The following is a 19569-nucleotide window of genomic DNA, read 5'->3' on the forward strand; positions in this document are numbered from 1 at the left end:
CCAGTAAAAAGTCTTAAAGGAATATGCATTGCCAGTCATTTTGCATGTAAAAGCTCATTTGCTGTGTATCATGCACCTTACTATGTATTATGCCTATTACGTTATTGTTCTTTAGAAATGCAGTAGACACTTTTCAAGTCTGATAAAACTAAATGACCTTAAGCAACAGTTACATCTCTGTGTATTGATTATCACCTCAAATTGAAACAAATGGACATTTATAAAACTGCAAGTTAAAGTAATGTAAGGTATACATAATTTGTAGTAAATAGAAAACACACAATATCCCTGACAGCAGCTTCGAAGTTATATGTGAAAGATAATTTAAACTAGTATAGTTTTTTTTTTATTTTAATTAAATTACTAAATTAACTATTTTTTTATGTATTTAAAAGTTGCTGTTTTTTTAAAAAAAATCCTGTTTAAAAAACATGAGATTTGATCAGGCCACCTACAAAACATTTTTTTCACTGTTGTGCAGTATCGTATTTTTTAATGATGCACTGTTTGCACTACCCATTAGATGTCTATTATTGTTTTTGTAATGATGTATGAGACCAGTGAAAGTTTGTAGTCTTAATACTTCATGTATTTCTGAAGGTATTTTGTCCTAGGTCCATGTGTGGAGACACTGTGTAGCTGTTGTGTACTTCTAATGCTACTCTGAGGAAACTGATGTTGCCTTTGACAGAAACATGAACAACATCAAACTTGCTATCTGTTGTTCCTCAATTTATGTTGATGTCCAGAGGTAAAATCCACACAAGGCTGCTGCTCAGTCTAGTTATGTTGACAGAATAACTAAAAAACTTTAGTCGTGAGGTTTAGGTTTTCTCTTCCTTCTTCAACCTGACTTTTAACTTGTGGATGTAAATCTGCTGCACTGTCCTGGTCTGGACTTTGTGTATATCATCTTCAATATTCAGAGATCACAGAAGAACGGAGTGAAAATGCTTAAATCCATAAGGTTCTGTAAAATGAGCTTTCACGTATTTAAAAAAATATCAACTAAACCAGTTACATTAAAACATTATTTTTTATTATGTTTTCTCTTCTTTTTTTTCTAAAAACTACTAAACTGTCATTTTGACAAATGTAGAATAGCAAGTTAATTAAACGTTTTGTATGTACTAGTTATTATTCTAATTGGAAATATCCACGATTTCTTATTGTCTGTATGGCCAAATTGCTCAGTCTTTGTATGTAATTATCTCCATCATTATCTATCATTTGCAGGTCAATATAATGGTTTGGAAAGGGGGAGCAGCCGTCTGAATGTAACAACAAAATCAGAATTCAGAGTAGATTAAAAAAAAAAATCTAGTAATCTGACTGAAAATATTCAACATTTACTAAATTTACTTTAAAAGAGTTGAAAAGTGGGAAATCAAACAGGTAGGACAAATCTAGCTTATTCAAAAATTTTCATTAATTGATATATGAAAATGAAAAATAACTGATTCATTGTCAGTCCTCTATGACACTTTCTATCCACCTTCATCTCTTCATCAGTATCCTCAGTCTTCCTCCCCAGCTTTCCCTCATCATATTGCTGTACTCCTTTTTGGTATTTCACCATAGAGCTCACAGCAGCAATGATGAGATATCCCTTTTAAGCTAAATCAAATGTCATTGCTATTGACATAGACTTATTGGGTTGATGTTGATTTTCCAGTGCTTTTCAATATATGTGAAATTTTCTGCCAGGCCATTTTTAATATTACAGAAAAAAATGTCTGTGCACTTTTGGGCTTCTGTGATTTATTGGAGTGATATTAAAATGGTTTTCTATATTTTTATTTTGAATGTAGGTCACTTACATTAAATATGATGATATTATTTTTTGGAACTTTATTTTTTTAATCAGTGGATATGTATATTATGTGGGACACTGCTTTGTAATGAGGAAGATGTTTCTTCTTAAATATCTTCTGTGTGTTGCCACATAAATTACAAAGCCTGTCAGTCAATCTGTTGTCTCCGGAGAGGTTGGTAAAGTGACAGCATGGGCAGTATTAATTTGTGTTTCTGAAATCCTGTTACCGCCTCTTCATTTGGCGCTCATATGAACGCATCGTGTTGTGAAGACAAGCTACTTCCTATTTCCTGTGTGCACAGATTGTTTTGTATACCTGAGAGCTGGCACTTAACCTTTGGGCCAGGTCAGCCCCAGTGTTAACTTGTGTTGCTAGTCAAAACAAACACACTGGCTCTTCACACAGCACCAGCATCTATTTTCAGACTAGTGCAGTAGGACAAGGTAAAAATAAATACATATAAATAAAATAAAGAACTGACAAATGTTATAATGAAAACAGAGAGAAGGATTATCTTTGTTAGCGAGAGTAATACCTCTGATAATGTTACTCACAGTTATAGCATGAGGTTCCTGTTACATAGAAAACTGAAACCTCATGCTTGTTATTTAGTGTCTCACTACTCTTATTCACGGAGCCGAAAGACACTAAATAACAAGTTAAGACCTAAAACGTCTCTATAAGTTGTTTTTTGCTTTAATGGATGGTTTCAACAGTGCATTCAGGAGCTTGTGTGTATGAATTAATTGGAAATATTCACTGTGGCTTCAGATTTTTATATTTTGAACATGATGTGGTAACACTTAGTTATAGCCTCTTTTATAAAGTTAGGATCATGATAGTATAAAATATCCAGTTCATTTAATTGTTATTGCTGTTCTCTTGGTGTACAGCATCATATCTTCACATCGATACCTCTCATGGTGTAGTCTGGCAAGAGTTGTCTGAAAAGTCTTATCTTGCCACAGCGAGTGAAGCAGTATTAATGGTTCTGTTGCGCGCAACATGCTGGGTTTCAAAGTGCCTCTTTTTATAGGACAAGGACTCCTTTTCCTCTGGGCTTTTAGTGAAAAAGGGTCACCAGTCCTCTTTTGTAGTTTTCTGAGTGTAATGAAACAGTTGTGGTAATGTTCATGTGAGTACAGGGCAGGCTATTCTGTAATATGTGTCCTCTGCTATCGAGCAGACACAGTACACGGTAATTGTGACCTCATGGCAGAGTAATGACCTTTGATTTTCAAACTGTGAAAACTTTGTTTGATCACTAGAATTAAAGTGACCATAACCAGCAGTGTCCTTGCTCTTTATATGGGATTTTACTCCTGTAGGGCTTTACAACAGGTTTCCTTTGAATTTCTGAATGGCTAAACTCCATTATCATGTACGGGTTTTCTGTGCATTTCAAATCCATCATTGTTTTATTATATTGCTGCTCTTTGGTTTGTGATGCTTGTTACCAGGTTACTTCTAAGAGATTTTTGCTTTTGGCACATGTCGTGCTTCATTGACGTCAGCGCTTTTTTCCACCCTCTCACTACGCTGCATATGTCTCATTTCAAACTGAGGGTCTCTTAAAGAGAACATTATGAAAGGAGACACAACAACAAAAGACCACAAGCCATGGTGTCTTCTTCTAAACATTAGTTTCCAGTGACACATGAGTTAATACTCCATGGTCTAAAATTAGATGCTATGCTATAATGTCAAAATCTTGAACTAAAAACACTACAGTTTATCCACCATTCAGAAAAAAAGAGAAATAGATGGGTTTTTTTTTGTAGCTGATTGACAAACCTTTTCTTTTTTCAGTTCCTACTAGAAATCTTGCTGATTTCTTATGATGTTTGTGAAATATTAACCTTTTGCTGAGTTTCTTGGAACCAGTGCTTAGATGGCAATGTGTTTGTTTGACAAACTACCTACACAGATAGTTTACAGACGACACTGGAGTTGAACTGATTTGTGTAGACACGCATAGCTTTCACCTTGTACCTAACGTGAAAGCAGGTTAACATGTCTTAACCTTTCTGTAAATAAGACATAATCTGTTCGTACAGGTTCCACAGTCAGTTCAGAGCGGTAAAACAGTGGACTTCTTCTTCTTTGTGCCTCAGCTTCCACAGAAAAGAGTATAACTCTCCAATTTTTATATAAACAGAAAAAAAAAGAACTGATTAAAGCTCTCAAGTGTATGCTCAGCATTTTGTTCATAGTTTGCCAACTAACTGATGTTGGCATTCATTTTATATTGACATTTCCATAAATTTCCAATTAAATTTTTTTTCTTTGTTTTGATTTTGTAAGCTTGTGTGGCCCAATTAAACACTATCAAGTGTACTGTTTATATGTCGTTATTGTTCCTGATCAGTGACATCTGGCCATCTATCATATTGGTTATCACATTCATTACATTCATTACCTTCTTTAACTTCATAGGCATAATACTCAACAAATGTCCCTCTTGTTGGCAACACGCCAGTTATACACAATTACTGTGCAAACAAACGAGGCAACAAAGGCGAATATAACTTCAAAATTTTGTGCATTATCAATCAGTTTTTTTTTTTAATTTTCCTCAAATAATGATGTTGTAGCTATTACAATTTACATTAGGGACTAATGAAAACAAGTGACTTAGCAGAATCACAGGGTACAACACAAAAGTAATGTAATGAGTACAGTAACTAAACGCTTTTCTTCCAGACATATTAAGCTAATTTACTCACTGCTATTAATAAAACTAATGGCAAGATAATTTGTTACTTTTCTGTAGTATAAATGTGTTGGATGGCTTATACCAGGTAACAATGTCATGTGTACTGTAGCTTCTCAAACTGAGCTCAAACCACATACCAGTCCTAAACTGTGGTATGAACCGCATGAAATAGGTCAAACAATGAGCTGACCTAATTTGGTTTGATCTAGTTGCAGTGCAACAGTGATACTAGTTATGTTAAAGATCACTGGAACCACAAGCCATGGGTTCACCCTGTGTGTTCTTCAGTGACCTTGTGGGTTCAACGGCTAAAATGAGACCTTGCTTTTGTGCACAGCAGCTTCTGTGAGTTAGCTCGTGAAACAATCAGCTTGCCCTTGTGCCCCCCTCCTCCCACTGTGCGTGCTGTGCGGCCAACCCCTCCTGCCCAGGGGCGAGGACAGAGCAAAGCCTGCTGGGATGGGGACGGGGGGGTTAGCTGGCACTGTTCCACCTTCCCCTGACTGCCCGGCCTGACTGGGGGCAAAGAGGGAGGCTGCTGTGTCTCAGATTGATGAGGACGGGTCTGTGGTCTGGGTATAGAGTGTTGCAGAACAGACGTCCTGCTGGCACATCCTGCCCTCTCTGCCGCACGTCCCCCAGCCCTCCGTACTCGCCTTATCGGAACTCCTAATTGTCCTTATGAATATTTTAGAGGCGAGCAGGAATGGGAGTTCAGGGTTGGGGGTATGGTTTCAAGGGCCCTGACAGCTAATGATCCACTCAATGACCAGAAAGAGAGAAAGAGAGAGAGAGAGAGAGAGAGAGAGAGAGAGAGAGAGAGAGAGAGAGAGAGAGAGGGGCAGAGAGACCGGGAGTAAAAACAGTCAGACAGATTTTCAATAATCTGTATGTTAATGTTTTTGTCTGGATTGTAATTTCTTCTGATCATTTTTTAATCTGTGCCACCTTTTCTTAATGTGGTGTGGGAACAGAGTGCGTGTTCTCATTCTTTTTAATCTGTAGATAATGGTGACATTGATTTGCCTTTATCCTCAATTTGTAGTTTAATTCCCTCTTGTCTATACTGAAAATATGCAGTCCGCTGATTGAGACTGTTCTCTCTGACTGTGGCAGCTAATAGCTTTGTCACATCAGTCATTCACCACAGTCTCAGAGCAGAAAGCTCTGAAGGGACTGCTCACTGCACTTTCAATTGCCTCTTATTCAGTAAAATGGATGGGCTATATTTAATTGGCAATCTAGTCAGTCAAATGCAGGTAATAATTTGCAGCATTCAAGACAGAACATGATGAGTTTGTCTCATATGTATCTGTGGCTGTTTTAGATGTAGTGATTATGACTTCGGATTATTGGCCCACTGACTTTGAGCTCTTTTGGTCTGTCCATTGTCCGTTGTGATGTTATGTTTGATTGAATCTCACTATGTATATTGTTTTTCTAACAGCTGCAAGACAAAAATATGAAAATAAAATGCAGATGGTCGATTTGCCCCCTCCCGCTGCACTTCCTGTCCACTGAGTAACTAGACAATAGAGTGAGCCAAAGGAAGGACATGAATCCAGCCTCATATCCTGATATCAGTCCACTCAGTAATGTGTAATGGTCATGAGATTAAACAAGATATGTCTGGGAATTACAGAGGCTTCCTTATCTAATAGCCCCTCACTCCCAACTCACAATATGTGGTGAGACACAGAGAGCGAAGAAGGCTTCCTATATTACGGTGACCTAGTGTTGCATGGTCCGTGGCATACGGTGCCTAAAGACCAACAAAAAGAGGCTTTTATTCCCCTCAAGTGAAGACTACAGCACCACAGGGGAAAAGGAACATGATGGTAGTGAAAGTCTCTTAAGATGTTATATAAGAGCTGGAATATTCCTTAGCAGATAAAAGCCTTCCTATCAGCCGCCTCCCCATGCTGATTTCCTAGTGCGTTCACACTCAAACAAGCCCTTTGATAAGCACATTAGATGGAACGGCCTGGACACAATAGTGATGTCATGAGGATTAGCACGCTACCTTGCTTAGTGTAATGGCGGGCACAAGGGCTAATTCAGAGCAGTGCAGGGCGAGAGGCTGGGAGACCCGGCTGAAATGAGGTGAGGGCAGGCTGCTTCACAACAACCGGCTAAAATATAGCTTCTGTGTACTTTAGGGAAGGATGGAACAAACACAACTTGCATTAAACATTCATGATGTACTCCACTTTTGGAACATTTTGTGTAATTTCCTGCTGTATTGCCATTATGTTACAAACAGTCTTGCTGTTGAGGGGCTTGTAATCTGAGCTGTGGTGCACCAGTCATAGGTCAGGTGGTGCTCTACCAATACTGAAAGCTACTGTAAGTATAGCCTTTTGCTGTGATTCAGGCACAATGGAAGAGAGTATAGAAACAGCCTCTTCATGCCTTCCTTTCAGCCATCTCCCCCACAATTTTGAACTTCAGCTTTTATACCTAACTACTATCTTTCTCCTTTTACCCTGCCTTCTATTCATGTACAGTACCGTACAGTACATGAATAAGTTAAATGCAGAAAGCTTTCTTGACACAAGAGAGGGAGAACATCAGAGTGAAATGGTTTTCCAAGACTCACAGCAGCAGAGTAAATTGCTTGGGCCCATTTCACTGAAAGTACTTCTCAAGAAACAGGTGATGTAGGTGGCTTATGCAATGGTTTGAGTTTTATTTTTAATCCATTGAATAGTGTTTGCTTCAGTTTCGAAATAAAAAAAAATGTGAATATGGTGCTTAAAAGTAAATCTAGGAATCTAGCATCATGTAGGATGTAAAATTATGAACTAAAAAATGTTTATATATTTTAATTGCAGTCAAGCTACTCATTATGTGGAGTCACATTAAAAAAAGAATTCACACTGATATCAAATCAAAGTGGTATGCAAGGTTGCCTTTCACTGCTCTATAGCCTTCTGCTCTGAACATATACTGCAAACCCTATTGAGGCAATTACTGTGCTGTTCCCCATGGTTACAGCTAGGTTAGTAGTCAGGGCTCAGGTGGAGAGATGACGGCTAGATGTTTTCTTCAGAACAAGGAAGCTTCAAAGCCTCCTGCAATGGAAAATATTTCTTTAGGAGAAGCTAAAGTATCACACAAGCAAACTGATGGACACACTAACATGCACAGACAATAGTGCCCAGTTGGTTTGACGTCAGCCACTCAGAGTCTCATTTTTATTTGAAGAGCCAAATTTCTATCAATACAGGTTTGGACTGCTGTGAGAAAATAGCAGCTGGCCTTGGTCCCACTCATCTTTGTGAGCCTCTCAGGGCCTTGTGAATAGATTACACAAGTTCCCTTGTCTATACTCTCTGCAGCCCCCCACCACCCCCTCCCGCAACAAACAGCCCATATCTTTCATCAGAAATGCTACTGAAAATCCCAACCTCAGCTGTATTCACATCCAGCCAGCTTTACTTTCCAAAATACAAACCCCACAGCTTGATTCAACATTCAACATGAGAGGCAACTATGCATAATGCAAAAAGAAGTTATCTTTTCTTTTTTGCATGTTGATTGTCTAGTAAGTTTCCCCTTTTCTAGGTCAGAACACTGTAGTGTCTGGAGCAGTATGCTGCATAGACATGTAAGAGCAAAGTTGATCTGGGGTCGGGTGGCCTTCAGGGGCTACATGTGGTCCCTTCTACGGCCATATCTCTGCGTGGCTGCCTCTGATTGGCCAGCATGGGGAGCCAGGTCTTGACAGGTGTTTGGAAGAGGGGCACCTGTTTGGCCATGTGCTGATTTAGTGATCCATTTACTGGGAGCTGTGGGCAGCGTCTGTGGGACACCCAAAACATGCCAAGTCATTTAACAGAAAATTATAGCCATACTTTCCCAGGCCTTCAGTGTTATATACATTAGAATGCCGCTGGGGAGATTAACACCAGATTTTGTGCATACACAGCACCTTGCATCGCGGCTTCAGTCCATCTTTTTGAAGATAAAATGTGTTGTAGTAATTCCTATCATGTCTCATGGACCAGATCTGAGTGCTGACTGCCCTTGTCCGCCGCTATCTGGTTCCTGCTCACCCACTGTGCTGCTTCAACCCTTCCCTAAATGGCTTGGGCCAGTGGGTGCGGTGTGCTGAAGGCTGGCCAGGCTTGTTGTGAAAGTAGAGCAGCCCTGCCCATCTCACACAGCCGTGCCTGACCACTTCGACCAAGATATTCACATAATGAGCAGGTTGGAACTTAAATTTGCAGGTTGAGATCAGATCTCTGGCTCACTGGTGGAGAAAGTGCATAGTTTAACCCCAGTAAACACAGGCCTTTCAGGACCCTAACTAAAGAGGGTTCGTTCAGTAAACAGGAAATGAACCAGCAAGGCGTTTTCTTAGAATGAGAAGAATGCCACTGCTCTGTACCACACCAAACAGTAATGCATCTGTGGTACAGTGCTGGCCATTCATTATCCAGAGGACTTCTCTCTCTCTCTCTCTGTCTCCTCTGGGCATTGTGGACGCTTATGTTTGAAGAAATGTGGGTGCTTTTCTGAACTTCCTTATTTCTGTCTCAGCTTCACATTTCTGTCTGTACAGTGTATATTAACATTGTTTTTGTGCCCAAGAATGTACAACACAACCCTCAGAAATTGTATGCACATGAATGCATGGACATGGAGTTAGCAGTGAGGGACTTAGCAGCGCTTGGTTTTAATGAGCAATGATATTTATTATGCAGGAGTCTCATAAAGCTATGGCACAGGTTTTAGGAAATGTGACTTACACTGAGGTTGTGGTGAGCAGCACTGGGTTAGCCACATTGTCTGCACAGACCTAAACGTACTGTCACACCACTGTCAGAGGATGTAGCAGCTGTTGAAATACCCCCCCGCTACACACACACACACACACACACACACGCACGCATGCAGAAGTCATACACTCTCACACCCAACACATAGACATTGCACATACGCACTACACACACTCCTACTCATATAGTTTCTGTTTCTCTCTCTCTCACACACACTCACATATTTTCCACTTTGTTGGGTGATGAAGACCAGAAACAGAGAGTAAGGTCTCATTAGTGTGTGTAGGTAACTCTCCTCTGTCTCACACTCTGACCCCTACATCCACAGGAGTCAGTGACCTTCCTGTAGACACGAGGCCTCAGAAGCAGCCCACAGACAGGGCAGGGGAGCTGCTGTGGACCTGCAGCAGCCTGATAGAGAAACCTTGAGAGCCACACATAAATCATGTTTTGATGTACACTGCCTTGATATCACAAGCTGTCACATGCTGTCAGCAAGTCTTGTTAACACTGCTGTTCAGAGCTGTAATGAGGAGCAGAGAACAGTCTGTATGAAAGTGAGCGAAAGAGCACAGCATTGCGTTTATTTGTTTAGTTGTATGACGTGTTTTTTTCTCCCTGAAGTTAGAATAGGCTCTTTGTAACACCACAACACACCACCCTATGTACTTATGAGATCTTTGCTTTTACAATAATTGCTAAATTTCATGCTCAAATAGGCATTTTTGACCACATTTGATAATCCATTTTATTCCCCACATGCATTAACTTTGAAAAGATCCCACTAGTGACAACCATACTGAATTACCGTCAGGGACAAACTAAAGTGCTCTGCTGTAGAATCTTCTTATGCAGGGGTGTCTTCCAGCTGGGTGGCTTATGATAACTGAAATATAATGAAAAATGCAAACACACACTTGCAGCAAGAGGAAAGGAAGAACAGAGGGAGACAGAGGCGGGGAGGGGGTTCAAGAAGGAGAGAGAAAGGGAGGAAAAGGGAGGAGGACAATATTTTGTTTCTCTGAACACTTCTGAAGGGTAAAAGGATATGGAGTGACATTTCATTTTCCCTTTGTTCCAGAACCTTGTATTGAACTACAGTTTAGCTTAGCATTGCTGTGGCAGCTGTTAATGTTTTACTGTAACAAAAGGAAAAATATGAAGGAGAAATATTGATAAAAAGGACAACAGTAGTGCATGTTGATTTTTTGGGACATGTTTGATTTGTTTTTCAGATAGAAATGTATAGTTAACAAGCAGCAAAAACACAGAACCACATCTTGTATACTGTTTCTTTTCAACTGTGCAATTTCATTTCAGAAATTGAGAAACAAAGGCCATAATGACTGTGCTAGTCCTGATCCTGATGACTGTTTTGGGCACAGCCCCCTCATGGACGACCATTTCGGCAAACTAAGCGAAGAGAGTGATTTAATATACAAGCGCTGTGGTGTAAGTACTTCCTTTGTCCCCTGCTATTTTGTGTTGATTCCTGTCTTTATGTTGATGTTCACTGCAGGCGCTAAACAAGAAAGAACACAGAGGTTGTGATAGCCCGGACCCTGATGCCTCATATGTCCTCACTCCTCACACAGAAGAAAAGTATAAAAAAATTAATGAGGAGTTTGATAATATGATGAGAAATCATAAAATCGTAAGTACTGTAAATGCACCGTTTTTGCTTGGCTTTGTGGCACAAAGGATTTTCACTCTCTTTTTCATTTAACTTTTTCCTCTTTTGTTACCCTACCCCAGAACCCCAACTTCTTTCAAAACTATTCTAGCTTAAGATTAATACCCACTTTACTGGGTGTGCATTTGTTTCCTATGTTGATTTGTTCTGCAACTGATATTTTGGCACACCCTGATAAGATCACATTTCAGTAACAGGTGAAATGTTGCATCCTTCTGCTGGAAAGACTATAACCCCAGTCGCTATTTAAATGCGTCGGGAACTTACAGTGAAACCTTACTTACTCACGTATCGTGGGTGTTTATTATAAAGATCTGCGGGTTTTGTGATTTAGGGGTGGGTTCTTTCCCAAACCTGATTTCCACCTCATAGCTCAATGAAAAAATAAATAAACAAAGACAATTTATTTTCATAGTTTCTCCATAATGTAATGTTTACAGTTTTTCCTTTCAGATCTTGCTATTACTTCTCTCTCACTGCATTCTAGCATAAAATATCTCTTACTCCTGAACAGTTCCGGCAGCAAAGTGTTCTCAGAGCACACGAGCACCACACTACCATTTAGCATCTTCCCTCTCCTTAATCAAGTACCACACTGGCTCACCCTCTAAAATACCACAAATCTTTTGTGATCTTATCATGCGTGACAATATTAGAAATGTGCAAGAACATAGTGCTTACAAAGCAGTCATTTTCTCTATGTTCCTGACTTGAAGAGCATCACTTTGCCATTAACAAACTAATGATAACACCCAACCGGCTCACTGGATAATGCTATGATGAAACGTTCTCACTGCCACCTATCATTCTCACTTACGCTTTGCACAGTCAGCACTTTGTAGGTAAATGCAAGGTAAATACAAGTGAGTCACAATTCTTGTAGGAGCAAATGCCCACTACCCTTCTCTGCCGTGCTGTGCTGAGAAACACACTACACAATGGTGTTTCAAAGGGCAAAAGTGCATCTGTAGTGCTGACTGCTGCAATGCCAAAGTGATCACCTGAATGCATGTTTTTGGATTTTTGTTTTCTGTGTTTTGTGTGCACTGTCGTAGCACTGAAGATTTGTGTGTGTGTTCTGTATGTATGTAAATGAGAATAAACTTTCTTGATGGTTATATGGTGTCACTCAGTAGCATTCAGATGTTGAGCAGAAATGTTTCTTAAAATATTGTGTTATAAAGCAACTTCAAATGCATAGTATATCCCTTTTTTTTGCAGTTCTTTAGTGAACTCTGCCTGAATATTTTGTGGATTTATTATTAAAGCTGACCCTCAAGGGTAGCTCTTTGTTAACAATGCCATGACAACCACTGACCCACAGATTCATTGTCAGACCTTGGATTTTGAGTGTGTTTGTGTGTAAATATCTGTTTGTGTGTGTCTCCCTCTTCTAGCCCACAGCATTGCCTCAGCAGAACTTCTCCATGCATGTGGCAGTGCCTGTATCCAATCCTAATGCCATGTACCAGCCAGGAGGGACTCTGGGCAGCCAGTCCCTGGCAACAGCCACAGGCTCTCTGAATGATAGTGGGATGCTGTCCCCTCCACAGGCCTCTCTGCACAGGAATGTGGGCTCCAGTGGAGGCCCCCAGAGGCCCACCAGTGCAGGAAGTGCAGGTCAGTGACAAACAGTTCAGTCATTTGCTCAGTGAGGATGAGAATGATTAAGACTACTCAGACCAGGTCTGATTTAATTGATTGAAGCACCTCTGTGTAGGAAAAAAACAAACAAAGAACAGAATTGTAAAAATATATTTTGTGGGTTTTGAGAGAGTTACATTCTGTACTATGTTTGATTACCAACAGTTATTCTGTTCCTGCAGCATTTCTCACAGCACCTATGTTTGCCTGGGAACCTCACAGTGATGACAAAATGACAGGAAGTTGGGCTGCTTCACACAGCCAAGAAATAGTTACAGCACGTAAATCCTCATAAAAATACAAAAGCTGTAGGGTGTTGCTAGACAAATTTTTGATCTTTGGGTAGAGCCAGGTTAAACTATTCCTTTAAGATAATTTGGGGATTTTTTTTTTTTTTTGGCTGTCTTCAGTACATATACAGTAGAGTTTATACTTATTTTCCAAAATGGCATTGGATGTAAGGGTGATATATTTGAGTGATACATGTTTTTTTCACACCCTCTGAAATGCTCATCATCACACCTTTTACTGTGTCAGTATTGTGGAAAAATGATGTCAGACTAGTACTTGTATGACTGGTCTGACTCAGTCAGTCCAGATGGCTTTTGCAAGATTCTGCTGCACTGCAAACGATAGAAGTACATGCAACAAGGTGTGAAATGCCTCCGTCAAATTTAACCACATATCAGAATTGGTTGACACCTACCCATTCGCAGGGGGTTTACTTAATGGTTGTTTTTCACAATAACTCATCTTTCTTGATTATTCACTGCCAGGTGTCTATTTTTTTTTTTTTTTTTTTTCATTTTTTATGATTCATATTGGATCAGCGTATAAAATATTTACATTGTGTGCCTTGATTTAAGCGTATTTCTTGAAAGTGTCAGCTTGGTTGATTGTTCATAAGACAATTAAGAGAGAGTCCCCCTAATCTCCAGGAGAATGAATACTTGCTTGTTGAAGGTGAATCCTCATAGTGGAATGCTTAATTTTGCTCAGTTTAATCATATAGTGACTGTTTCCCCACCATGAGAGCAAAGGCAGGAGCACATGCCTCCCTTTTGTGTGCAGTGAGGATAGATCTACATGACATTTTCGTATCTGCTCTGGCGTCTCCATCACATGCTCTGCTAGCTTGCAGAGGGATGCAGATGGTTAATCATATCACTCTGTGCATCTCATTAGGTGGCATGCTGGATACCACAGACCTTTCAGTGCCAAGTGGTGCGGGCTCCAGCCCAGCGGGTAAGTCCTCCCGGAGAGATTCATTAGCTCTCTGTAGCTCTGCCCAATAGGCCTCCTGCTTAGCACGCGAGCTGGATAGTTACGTTTCCATCTGTGATTGGTTCAAGACAGTTGTCACTATCATTGACTGATAGTGCCTTTGCCTGACTATATTTTCACTGCATGCAAAAGGAATTCATGTGTTGCTCCTCTCAACAGAGGAAATGGACGATATGCTTGTTAAATGCATGTCCGAGAGATGGGAAACAGCTCAGCAGCATTCACACGGTGTGGTGTGTGTGCTTGAAAGGGGTAACCAGGTGAGGTAATTAGCTGTCCAACTGACTTTGGCAGACAAATAAACGCAGCGTTTCCTTTAAACTTGTCACCTCTGTGTAGCCCTCCCTTCTCCTGTTTCCTTCCCTATTGACAGGTGCATCTGTTCACCCCCCCTCCCACTACCCTGGCAGCCCTTATAAGGCTGGAGAGGTTCTGTAAGATGCCTAGACCAGCATAACCCTGTAGGTATTCGGGCCATGACATCCCACTAAGTCCTCGGTACACAATGACCGGACAGCCTGTCATGGCTGCAATGTGCAGTGTGAGAGGCGGAGGCAGGTGCAGTTCAACTCTTTCCTTGTCACTTAGCTTGCTGTGTTCCATGTAACATTTCTGTGAAAATGCAGAATGTCATTACGAAACTGAATGACATTCAGTGATAATAACTAGCCGAAGACCACAAGAATATAGGGTTTAGGTGGATATTTAATTAGGCACTGACAAGAAAGTATGAAGACCACCTCAGATTGGTTTACAGTCAGCATTTTAAAGAGAGTGCTGGGTAGGTTTTAAGTTTGGGGTGTGGCACTGGGTCAGGGTAGAGTTAGACTCCTCTGCCAGGGGGCGTCAGCGTTTGGCACGGTGTGAGCATGCTGCAGCTGTTGTTTGTACCAAGTGTGTAGAACAGCAGAGACTACAGGGAGGAGAAACCTCTCCAGCCCTGCTGTCAGATGACCATTCCTGACATAGCTCTGATTTTTCACAAGTAGCAGCTATGACCACAGCAGAAGCCTTTCAAAGTGGCCAGATGGAAGATGTGCTGTGTGACATCTTCTCTCCTGTTGGATGGTGTCACCACAGAGAGAAGATTTAGCATGTGTACAACAAAGTTGAGTGAAAAGCTGACAAATAGAGGAGGAAACTCACCTCAGTTATTTTAATTGTGGGATCTGGATGAGAGATTATTTAATTATTAGTTTGGTGTAAAGATTGTCTATATTGCAAGCATGTTGATGTCGCAGCGAGAGGGGTTTTTCAAGATAACAAAGTCCAGTTCTTTCCGAAACAAGCCACTCTGTTCTCATCTAGTGCCTGGTTCAGATAATGGTTCAACAGCTGCTACACCTTCAGAAACATCTCTGGTGTGCAGTTCTATAATAGATCTTTTCTTTCAACAACTCAGACAATTACACCTAATTACAAGCTCTTGTCCTTGACTAGTGAGCATTAAGAATGAAAGTTGTGGTGAACAGGGAGGATTTAAGAGAGTGTTCTCTGTTATGCAATATGTCTGCAAGCTGTACACATCCCTTCATTAATACTTGAGCATTACAGGCTCTTGAAACACAATTACAAAGCATGTTTGTATGTTCAGCAGATCACATCTGGCAATGGAATAAACAAGACTGTAGTTGCACCAAGACTGTGTTGGTGCAATTTTTTTACCTTCAGAAAGTTTTTTTTCTTTTATTGTAGTTTGATATCTTCATGTCACATTTAATTGAACGTGAAACCTGTATTCAAAGTTGGAGGATGGCGATGAATCATACATCTGCTGTAAAAAAAAAAAAGTCTCTGTAGTCTGCAGTTTCTAGGAAAAGAGTGGGGGGTATGTACGATAATTTACATGGTTGCCATCAGTCCTAAGTCTTAACAAACCACCCTCTGCAAATCCTGCCCAGTTTTAGTTTTCTGAGACACAGCAACAGGACTGTGCATGGCATCTACTATTAGAAAGTTGTTTTCTTTTTTGAGGCCCTTGATTCACATCTATTATTTCTTCTCATTCATCAAGACATTTTCTGTTTTCCCTGAAACCGACGCACTTGGGATGTTGGGCACAATAAGTCACTGTGCCTTTCCCCGAACTTCAAATGAAAACTGAATGTTTCAGTTGTAAACACAAGGCCTTATGTAATTCCTCTTCCCAGACTGTGTTAATAATTCAGGACAATGAACAGAAACCAAACAGCTTTCAACATGCAGTTTTCAGCCAGAGAGGATTTATTGGCACAACCAATCTGTTAGAGAAGTCTGAATATAGAATGAGGGCAGGCATCAGAGAAGCCCACTGAAATGTCCCCTCTGAAAGGCTGGGTCTTAACTTGTGGCTGTTATCTTGGCTCGGAATTAACTTTGTGGTCTAAGTATTTGTTCAGACACGTGCTACTGTCTTGGCAATTATTTGAAAGAAGTGTGGGATTTAGCCATCCTCAAACATCTGAAATCATAATCAGAGGCACATTCCAAAGATATGCAAGTCAGGTGGGTTAATCCATGTCGCAATTAGCCAATAAAGGCATCACTGAGTGTCTGTCTATATTTGCCTTGTGGTGAACTGGCAAAGTGTCTAGTTTGTCAGCCGTCTGTAGCCCAGCGTATGTTGGTATAGACACCAGTTCAATGAAAATGGCGATGTTATTGTTATAATATTTGCAAACAACACTATAAAGGACAGTGAACAATGTAGGTAGGATACAGAAACAGGTGTATTTGAAAAAATAGCTACAAATAGCCTGTAAGAAATTAATGTGTAAAATATGCACAAAGACAGGGTTGGCTATTCACATATAAAAAATTACTGCAAGTTAGTCAGTTACTTGGAAAAAGCCAAGGAGATGAGAAAAAAAAGATATTCTTCTGGCTTATAGTTTGCCTTTGCTTTCAGTGCATACTTTACTTAAATTCTGTATTTAAATATATGTGATTTGAAGGTATACAGATGTACCAAAATTGTTATAACTTTTAGTTTTGTATATGTGTTACAGTGACTTGTGTTCCCATGTGGGAATGGCCAAAGGGCATGAAAGAGGAATGAAAACTAGCGAAGTAGCTAGTTAAGTAACCATCTTTTTCACAAAAGACATTTTTATGACTGCTTACTGCTGACTGATCAGAAAGCATTTCTTTTGCCAGATTGTCCCCATTCCTTTACATCAACTTGTGTTTGCATTAATAACTCATTTCCACTGAATGACATTTTCACTGATTTTAATCAGGTTTGCTATTTTTAGGGCCTTGGACATTTACTCTGCTAATTCTGTAAACATTATTTTCTTGCAGCAGCCAAGTCTTGTACGATCAAAGCCAGAGCTGATGGCGATATTTGCTTGTATATACTGTTGATTCAGCTGTGAGATACTATTGTAGGTGTCATAACTGTTTATTTGACCGTAAATTGTTGCTGTGCTTATCTGTAGTCAGAGGGGCTATTGTTCCATTATGTTCCTACGCAAGAGCCGACTCTTTGTGCACACACTTTGTGTTTCACTGGGATACACTGAACACAATGGAGAAGTCAGCAACTTGTTGAAGTGTTACTGATCTGTTGATGCAGTGTTAGATAGCATTCATTCTCTCTTGCCCTTGTTTTTAGGATTTCTACATATTTTTGGTTTTCTAAGTCAATTTTTTTTTTAACTTTTTAGACTTACATAAAGTAAATTCAATTTAAAATTCAAATGCACTTTAAAAATTGCTTTTGTTTGACTACCAATTCGCTCCACTTTTTATAAGAGTACATTAGTGTGGTCACACTATATCTTGTATTTGAAAATGAGGTACTGTAGGTTGACAAACCCGAGGAAGAATAAATCTTTTTTTCTGTATTAAAATAAGAATTTTTAAAAAGCAGATACCAAAATACCAGATAATTTTGAAACGGACACTGTGCTTCAGAATGATTTATTTTAACTGGCAAAATACCAAGAACAAAACTTACTTCTTATAATTGTGAGCTACAGAGAAAAAAGGCAAAATATCTTTGGAGACAGAATCCTTAACAAGGGAGAAATAACAAAAAATATTTCTCAAATAAAATTTCTTGTTGGATTTCAATAATCTGTCCACACCCAATGATAATGTTCACCCTTGTCGTGAGAAATTTGCCTGGCAATGGAGTGGGTTCCTAAAATAAATTGGTGGGAGCTCATACTGTTTGAAAAAGGAAATGAGTAATGACCACGCACATCAAGGTGTGAATGTTGTAAGAAGAGTCTAGCCCTTTGCTATTGTTTGTGTGAACAGCGTAAAAAACAACCACATCCAGGGTTTTTTTTACTGTTTTTATTCAATCGTAATGACTTCAGCTATTTCTTTTAAGCAGTCACAGTACATTTGTCAGTGAACTGCTCCTCATCCCAAGATACAAAGAATTGACTTTGATGTAATCCTTCACAGTAAAAATAAAAGGCTCATCAATTTTGAAATGGACATTTTATTTTTGTAAATGTGCAGGATAATTATCCAAGTCTATTAAAACTTCCCAGAGGGTTGGAAACACTTAACGCTGCGTGCTGCAGCAAGCTGGAAAACAACACTGTGCGAAAGGTTTGCTTGATGACTGGGAGTGTTGTCAGTCACAGTCCGTGGTTTCATGATGTGTTTTTTTTCGCTTTGTACCTCTACAGGGAATGGTTTCGTTAACCCTAGGGGCTCTCCGGGCCTCCTCAGCACACCCAGCGGCAACGGCCTGGGTAAAGTCATGCCCACCAAGTCTCCACCGCCTCCTGGAGGGACCATGGGAATGGGAAGCCGCAAGCCAGACCTAAGGGTTGTTATCCCTCCATCAAGCAAAGGGATGATGCCCCCACTGGTGAGTACAGAGCACACTAGTGCACACAAGTATTACCAAGTAAAGGACCTTTAAGTCTTCTCTGCTGCAGGACAGAGGAGAGCCTTTTTTAGTGTCTTTATCTGGACTTTCATAGCTGAATGCTTGGCAGGTTTTTGCCTACACACATTTTTGATGTTATCACATCCGTGTAGCGTGCTGTGCTAGTGAGGTGTCAACCTCACTAGGACTATGTTTATTTGCCAAGTGGAACTCGCTCACAGTGTGCAGGCCTCATTTCAGCAGCATTCGTCTTGTGGTGCGTTCTTCAAGAACCTGCAGCCCAGGTGTCACAGCTCTCGCTCAGTTATTCAAATTTAAATGAGTGGCTTTTTCTCATTATAATAATGAAGGTGCAGAGCGCTCTGACCACAGTGAACACCTGAGGCTGAACTGGATTCTCCTGGTCATAAATTAACATTCAGAAAACACTGTAAGTGGGGGATTTTCAGACATCGGCCAGCAATGTACGGTTTCCAACTTTGCGTGTTGCTGGTGTTGTCAGCAACAGGAGCCACGCCAGGAAAATGACTGTGTTTGGTAAATAAATCTCAGGTTACTGTGGGTGCTCCTCCTTTTGCCGAGCCTCAGCTAGCCTGGATCAGTGTTTAAACAACTGTGTATTACCATGTCGGTATGTGAAATCAGTAGAGCAGGACAGGTTGTGTTGCAAGAGGTCTGAAACAGGTTAGGCGGTGGTGGGAGGTCGGTTCTGTCTGAGCCAACGAAGCATTTTGGTGCTGGCTGTGGCAGGTCTGCAGACAGCCTGTCATTAGGCCATAATGGTATTAAATTAATCA

The 19569-nt window shown here is 40.3% G+C and overlaps 1 protein-coding gene across 14 annotated transcripts in view; it reads left to right on the top strand.

Moving 5' to 3' along the window:
- The window catches only part of mef2aa (myocyte enhancer factor 2aa), a 58234-nt gene that overhangs the window by 32831 nt on the left and 5834 nt on the right, over positions 1–19569 (top strand). For 5 of the 14 annotated variants that reach the window (XM_041038908.1, XM_041038910.1, XM_041038913.1 and 2 more), the window contains exons 4-7: positions 10837–10971; positions 12408–12630; positions 13840–13899; positions 18567–18751. In XM_041038908.1, the coding sequence (XP_040894842.1) occupies positions 10837–10971; positions 12408–12630; positions 13840–13899; positions 18567–18751 (603 nt within the window). Of the gene's footprint in view, positions 1–10637; positions 10770–10836; positions 10972–12407; positions 12631–13839; positions 13900–18566; positions 18752–19569 lie in introns of all 14 variants that reach the window. The other 9 variants (XM_041038911.1, XM_041038912.1, XM_041038915.1 and 6 more) reach the window with 3 other exon arrangements.

The sequence above is a fragment of the Toxotes jaculatrix genome, chromosome 5 (assembly GCF_017976425.1).
Source record: "Toxotes jaculatrix isolate fToxJac2 chromosome 5, fToxJac2.pri, whole genome shotgun sequence".
NCBI classification, from domain to species: Eukaryota; Metazoa; Chordata; class Actinopteri; family Toxotidae; genus Toxotes; species Toxotes jaculatrix.